The 7,767-nt window shown below is 37.0% G+C and overlaps 1 protein-coding gene across 3 annotated transcripts in view; it reads left to right on the top strand.

Annotated features, from left to right (window-relative positions):
- The first annotated feature begins 1,874 nt into the window (after window positions 1-1,874).
- Window positions 1,875-7,767, top strand: part of LOC136260400 (hepatocyte growth factor receptor-like) — a 40,930-nt gene continuing 35,037 nt past the window's right edge. For all 3 annotated transcript variants that reach the window (XM_066054113.1, XM_066054112.1, XM_066054114.1), the window contains exon 1: window positions 1,875-1,981. In XM_066054113.1, the coding sequence (XP_065910185.1) occupies window positions 1,906-1,981 (76 nt within the window). In that variant the 5' untranslated portion in view covers window positions 1,875-1,905. The remainder of the gene's footprint in view (window positions 1,982-7,767) is intronic.

Here is a 7,767-nt window from a genome sequence, read left to right as displayed (position 1 = left end):
TTTAGACTAGCTGCATGTTTATTTTTGTTGTCTCTGAGAGAACGCTTGTTAACTATTACAGGATTGTCAAAGAGAATAAGGAGTAGCTAAATGTAAGGTCCTTAGGTGGACCAAAGAGAATTTTTAAATACACAGGATTGGATCTTGAGGTCATTTAGTCACATGTAGAGATTTAAAATGCACACACAAATATCTTCAACATTATATTATAGTCACAGACTGTTCTGTTGCTATTTCAATATGACGTTTTACAACTATAGCCCCTTCTGAGAAGCACACTCGGCATGTGAAGCATGCTCTATCTAGGTGGTCTGGGGGCATGCCCGCACAGGAAAATTTTGCAAATTTAGCCTATTGAGATTAAATTTGGCAATATTTTTGACTGAAGAATGATTTCATTTTGTTTAAGTGACTCACAATGTTTGTAAAGCATTGTGAGTCACCTAAAGAAAAGGAAGGGGAAAGTTGGAGATCGATATCAGCTACACATAAACAAAGTTGCCATTTGTGTTAATAAGCCGATTGCAACTTAATTTAGCAGTACAGTAAATTTAACATTTTTGGTTTTTTTTTAAACCTGTAAAATGGTTGATTAATTGATTACATCAATACACGAATTAATAAAATCACTAAATTTTGTGTGTGCTAAATTCGTCAACATATGAGATCGCTAAATAAGTTGGCTTAAGGTACAGTGTCCCTTAACTATAATGTCAAAACAGTAACAATGAAGAGAGCTAGGGCAAGTAGATTCACCAGTGTGCAGAGTACACATGCATAGAATTTTCCAGCTGGGGGCATACTCCCCCTTGGAAATTTTTGGAAAATAACTATCGCGTGATTGAATCTGGAAGCTATTTTTAACCATGCTGTACTGAAAGATTTTAGGTACAAGATGGATGAGTTCAGCTGTAAGCATTAAAACAAACTACACTGTTAAATGTTATTGGATTTTAAGGAAATGTATAAGTACCATATTTTACAACTGGAGTCTTACATATACAACTAGTTTTTGGCCACAACTAACCCCTTTAGCTCCTGGGCACACTGACAGTGTAAATGCTGCAGTATCATTTGAACTTATAAAGTTGAGTTTCAAGGGTTGGGGAGTGCAAACTCCAGAAGCTGTAAATAAAATAGGGCGATTCAGATAAATGCAGTGTAGAACTTAGGGTGCTGCCTAACTGATAAAGAAGATAAAAACCAAAACAAACATCTCTCAGACATGCAGCCTTGTTAACTTTATACATGCTAAGAAATTCTACTGTTTTACTTGCAAGAGGAAGCATTTCAACCCAAGCATCAAGTTTGTAGAAACAATTGCCACTATAACATATTAAGCCATTTGGTGGCAGAAGCTGTTTTCAGAAAAAAAATTAATATTGATGTATTATAGGATTCAGAATATAAAAATATATATAGCTTTAGTATTTGGCAGGATGTTTGGAACAATGTGATGCACAGGTCAAGAAGACACACTGGTAACTTTTTGGAAAAAAGATTATAATTTCATGTTGGATGTTCTATTAGAGTAGTTGACTGTTCTATTAGAGTATTTCAATTGAACCCTACTGAGTAATTCTTTTAAAAAAAGATCAGCCATTGATTCCCTTAGCTCTGTCCATCTTTTCATTTCCCATGCATACGTATAAGATGCAATTGCATCTGTACTGCAACTTCTAGAAGCTTTCTAGTTTGAGGGGGGATGCTTCAGCACCCCAAGCACTCCCCCCCCCAATGCAAATCAACCCTCAAGGCATGCATGCAGTCTATTATTATGATAGGATCAAAGATCTTATAGGGAATCCGTGGCTTTAAGATCCAAGCTGGAATTACAACAGACGGGTAAATTTCCGCCCCCACATGTCCAAAACTATCGATTGTGGTTTTTGCTAAAGTTGAACCATGTCGCGCAGTAGTAGATGCCACCGAGGCTTTGCTTTAAATGTAATGATTGGAACTTTCATGATTTATAGCATGGGTAAGTGTGTGGTTAAAGTTTTATGAGTGGCATTAATTGCCATGTTTGTAAACTTACCGTACGTGTACTGGTAGTCACATGGGATGCCACGCCCTATATTAATTGTTCCCAGGCAAAACGATCCTGCAAGAATATTAAGCAAGATCTTGAAAGAAAATTCGGTCATTTCTTGCAGGATTTCCAGGATCTGGCAAGAGTTTTCTCTTGCAAAAGAATCCCTCGGAAAATCCAGTCATTTCTTGCAGGACTCCTGCAGGATCTTGCAGAATCGTTTTTGCTTGGTTGGTAGTGATATACTCGGAGTTGTAGTGATATACTCGGAGTTGTAGTGATATACTCGGAGTTGTAGTGATATACTCGGAGTTGTAGTAGTACCTTGATATTCTCTGCCTATAATATATTCCATGCACTGTTTATAGTGCGTGACTCAAGCACGATTGCACTCTAGTGCAATTGCGAGGTAGCTATACTGTTAATATGGATGTATCATAGCTAGCTACATGCATGTGGTTATTCAAATAAAAGAAAAGGTTTCGGGCTCCAGGCCTTTGGTCATGTCCATGTCCTGAAGGAGGATATCGTAGGTGTGAGATTACATGTAGTATAGTTTTGTAATGTTGTTTGTTTGTTGCATTTTCATAGTTGTAATGTTCTTTTTTTGTGGCTGACACCTTGTACAGGCCTTTGCCTTTTGTGTATGCCTTCCATTGTGGTAAATAGCTAATACGTCAGACGGTGAGGAGTTCTACCAACCCTCTGAGTAAAAAAAATGCAGTCTGGTTGTTTGTTTAAAAAAAAATAGAATTTGAAATGATGGCCTCTTGTGTGTCGTACAGGGCTTGGTGTAAAAATTCAGACCAGTCAATATCATTCTAGTAGCTAGTCTTTCTTGCATGGCCATGGATCGACTTCACAGGTACAAAAATTACGTCTTATATTTTGCTTACAACTGATTGCAAGTCCAATTGTTTAGCAACAAAACGTGTGTGTGGTGCTTTACAACATTATTAGTATAGACAAAGTTGGCCGATGATCCATGCAAATTTCTTCACCTTGTGTTATAAAACTCCTTAATAGTGTTTCACTAGCTACCTGGCAAATATTTTGCTCTATGAAAATGTCATGAAAAACTGCTCAAACAGGAACCATTTTTACATGCTGTAATCATGCACGTAGCGTAAGTTACGAATTATCGTCATGAACTTTTAAAACTTAGTGCACATTGCACCCTTCGTTGATATTCAAACTTTTATTACTCCACTATCTTTCAAATTTATTGAATTTTCGGGCTTTCGATTTGCACTACATCATTTTCGTTTGGCGTTAATAAATATGAGGCAATGTAAGTAATTGTTTATCGTAACCGTGTATGTATTATCGGTTCCTGTACATTTCTTAGCATCGATTATCGGCACCTCAGCTACATTTGGGTTTGCTGATCCTACCAAGCATGGATGATCACTCTGGTATTCATATAGGGTCTTAGCCATGGTACCAAGAAATCTAAAAATATGTACATAATTTCCATATTTGGGTGCAATTACAGCACACTTGCAAAATAAAGATTTTAATCACATAATGTAAATTAAAATTACAGCAAAAAAAGCAAGTTTTCAATATACAAAATTAAAGTACATGGTTAGTAAGCAAAAGTACAAGCAGGGTAGGTAAAAAAACTATTAAACAGCATAGCATGAGCAAAAATATTGTGTGCCACTTTGATAATAACAATTCTGGACAGCCTCTTGCAGCTGTTGGTTTCTTATCCATTTCCTTCTCTACTACCCTCTACGTGATATAAACTGACTTCGCTCCTCTTTTCAGCTTGGTTTAAATGATTTAGAAGCAGGCTAGGTTAGCTCTATGGAGTGTTCATTACATACCAGCAGGCCAAGTCCATTGTTTTCTGTCTTGCAGTGTACTCCACATTAAACAACAGTTCTTTTTACATGTAAGCTTATACATTGATACCTTAATCTGGGAATGAGTCTACAGTTCGCTATTTTCTTCTCACTTTGTGAGGTGGGGATAGGGAAATGGCAAAAGTGATGTTTCCTACTGCACATTACCTATATACAAACAATTAAAGGTAGACATAAATACCAAACATATTTAGCAGCTTACTATACACTGTGAAGGTTAAACCCACGGGATTCAGCACAAGAAGTTGGACACGAAGCAAATCAGGTGATCACTAACTTAGGAAACTGCTGTATGATTCTAAATATCATGGTGCTGATAATTCATGCGAATTGTGCCGATAATTAGTAACTTATGTTATACTGTAAAACAAATAAATACACAAACCAAGGAAGAGTCGCAACAAAGCAGTACTGTGAAAATACCATGAAGTTAATCTTTTGTGGTATATTTATGTTAACTTTGTATGTCTTTCATTGATATTTTGGCATGAAAGATGTGGTGCTACCAACTCCATGATTTTTTTTATCAATGGAAATGGTGATAGTGTTTATCAAGACACATGGTAGTGTGTTGTGCAGCCAAGAAAGCCAGCGCACCACACCATGAGTATATTTACAGGAAGAAACTAAACGTGATTATCATGCATACGCAGCTCCGTGCTCCCTTCTCAATACTGCAAACGCCCTCCACCTTCAGCACCCCACATACCAAATTTGAGCAAGATTGCCTAACGCAATCGTGAAATATAAGCCTTCAAAATCTGGCTTAATTTCTTCTGTTTTTTTTTTTCTTCTTTGTTTAGGGGGCTTGGGGAGACTTAGATTCTTCTTTTTATATGCTTTACAAAAATCATAAAATGCAAATGCGTAGCTCGATTGTCTTTTCACTGTAAGAATGTATTGCAGCACAATCTCATACCACGTTTAGTACAAATCTGATTAATAGTCATACAGCTATGGATGATTATTTGCATTAAAAAAGGTTGACATGTTGTCATGCCTACAGGGTAAACAGCTTATGGGAATGCCTTAAAAATTGGTATGCGTATAGGTTAACCGTCAGCTCAAACCTTTTGTGGTTTAAAAGAAATCGTAGTGACAGCAATAGAATTACAAGGCAGAAACCAAACAATTGTAAATGGCAGGGTTGAAATACTCTAATAGAACAGTCACCGTGGGGTAAACAAGGTGCATGAAAAATGTTGAAAAGTAAGTTACTGACCAGCGTTCAAACCAGGGACCTCCACACTGAGCACCCACATCCTTAACTACTGAGCCGTTGCTATCACAGCTGATCACCTCACTTAGTTTCTACTTTATAAATGAAAATTCTAGCTCAATAGTGAAAGGTGTATAATTTCGTAGATCTACCAATGGAACATCTAGATTGTTCTGGAACATTCTATGTGTGTTCTATTAGAAATCCTCAAAAAAATGCGCACTCTATTAGAGCATTACAAAAGTAATTAACTATGCTCTGTAATACTGTACTATTACAACTTCTCTAGTATTCCATCAAATTAAAGCCGATGATCATTTTGGTACAGATCGCAGCGGGTAGTACACTACTATTAAGACCTACTCGCGCCAATCGTTATCATCATAATAAGTGCTATGCTAATAAAACTTGTGACAACAGGCTGAAGATTGTATTTTAGCATGAAAGGTGCAGGGTTTGCTTTGTAAAAATTGAGCAACTGCAATTTATCACGTTTTGCATGAAACATCGAGATACAACAGTCACTGCGAAATCTTAATCAACAAATAGCTAGTATACTTAATTGGAAGGGATTTACTTTGTTATAAAACACTATTGCAAATATATAAACACTATTGCAAATAAAATTAATACAGGCACTACATATGTATTACAAGCAAGCACAAAATTGTATCAAAACCTCTGACTCTGCATCACTTTTACAATCACATTATCGCACTTAATTGTAATTAGATATTGGTTTGTGTATTTTTTCCTGAGCATGCCAACAAGGCCAACTGCTCAGTATAAATCATAAATAAATACAGTATAAATAATTGTCTTTAGTATTGGATCAGTAGGTATTTTTCCGTATTGGTAGAGCACTGGTTTGATCATATCATCTTCATTGCATTTGTAGATAAGAAGAACAATGATTTGTATAAAAACAAATTAAACCTCAAAGCCAATTTATGGTTGGCTTTGTGTATATATTTAAACTACAATAAGAAGTGAAATCCACGCAAATAACGTGGCGGCCATAAAATGGCTGCAGTGATGTGGATGATAACATTATCATCCACATCACCATTCACATCACTGCAACCATTTCATGGCCACCACCTTTGATTTCATAACTTTTTTCACCCAGGCTTTTTGAAGGCCGCACCTTTTTATACAGCTTGGCTGTTTTTGCGTCAATATCTTTAACACCTTAAAACAGTGGATAATTGGTATCTTAAAAATTGATTTGCTCATCCTACTATATATAATAATAATGAATGCACCTATAAAATGGTGTGGCTATGTTAATCTACTAATCATGGAATCACTGAATGAACACTGTAAGTGACTATTGAGAATTGTACATAATTATGCTCAAAAAATAACCAGTGAATTGCAGTGATTCTGAATTCCTTAGTTTTAAAGTTATTGTTGTGCCTGCTAATATCAAGTGTATGATAGTGTGTTATGCATGCATGCCTAGAAGCTGGTGTACTGCACCAGTGAGAAAAATGCAATTTTATGCATATGGATCATGGTCCTTATCCAAATGAAGCAATGTTTACAGTGGACATAGCATGGGCATAGGAACACGGGGGGGGGGCACAGGGGCCCCATAGTCTGTGGCCATGGATAGATATAACAGGCCAGGGCCCCTCTAGTTTGCAGCAGGAATCATTTTTACAGTAATGCACCATGTGACACGTAATAATTATAGATCATTGGCCTACTTGGACGCTGATAAGCTATGTTCCTTCCTCACCGAGTGAAATGTTGGTCCTAGTTTATTTGAAATAATATTAAAGGTGCTTAAAATGCTGTGATAATAAGCTACACCTCACGTGTGATTCGTGTTAGAAAATAATTAAAGAACTGTGCAGCTGCAGAGAGTTAACTTATATCTCAGTCTCACTGCCAGAAAACTTTGTCAGAATTAATTCGTAGTCGTGGTAGACCTATTTCAATGCATCCAGTTGTTAGTGAAGGAACTTCTAGCGAGGCTTCTAGCGGTTTCCAAGCAGTTCTAGCAGAGGTAGTATTGTTATAGCCCTGGCTCTAGCCCTAGTAATGAACCTGTGATGGACGAAGCTGAATCAGAGCAGTCCCACTTCCCCCTACACTTCCCAGACAACTACAGATCTGCAAACTAACACAGAATATAGCAAATAGCTACTCAGGGGGGAGATGTTAATTCATTACTTCATCCATATAAGTAATTTATAACTAGCTATCCTATCTATGTGTATTTCTGGGGGAATATTTAACAACATGAAATTAGTTCAAGTAACAGCCCCTTAAAGGCCTTATTAATTGTGTTTTGTGATGTCATCATTCTATACGTAGTATACAAGGTTGCTATAATATTACTTATCTAGCATAACTGTGATTACGATTATTGGCTAAAATTGCCTCCAGATTCAACCTCATAGCTCCTATTTTTCAAAATTTTCCTGGGGGGGACATGCCCCCAGACCCCCCTAGAAGGAGAGCATGCTTTGCACTGCATGTACCCACAAGTAGCTACACTCTCCTCCACCACTGCTTTAGTTACCAGTAGTGGCCCCCCTATAGTTTTTTTGCTTTGCTACACCCCTGCATAGGGTAGTCCATATACTAAATTCAAGCGAAATTGCTCAAGCAATAGACACAACCAAGCTTTTTTC

Source organism: Dysidea avara, chromosome 7 (assembly GCF_963678975.1).
Source record: "Dysidea avara chromosome 7, odDysAvar1.4, whole genome shotgun sequence".
In the NCBI taxonomy this organism is placed as follows: domain Eukaryota; kingdom Metazoa; phylum Porifera; class Demospongiae; order Dictyoceratida; family Dysideidae; genus Dysidea; species Dysidea avara.
This window is presented reverse-complemented; position numbering and strand designations above follow the sequence as displayed.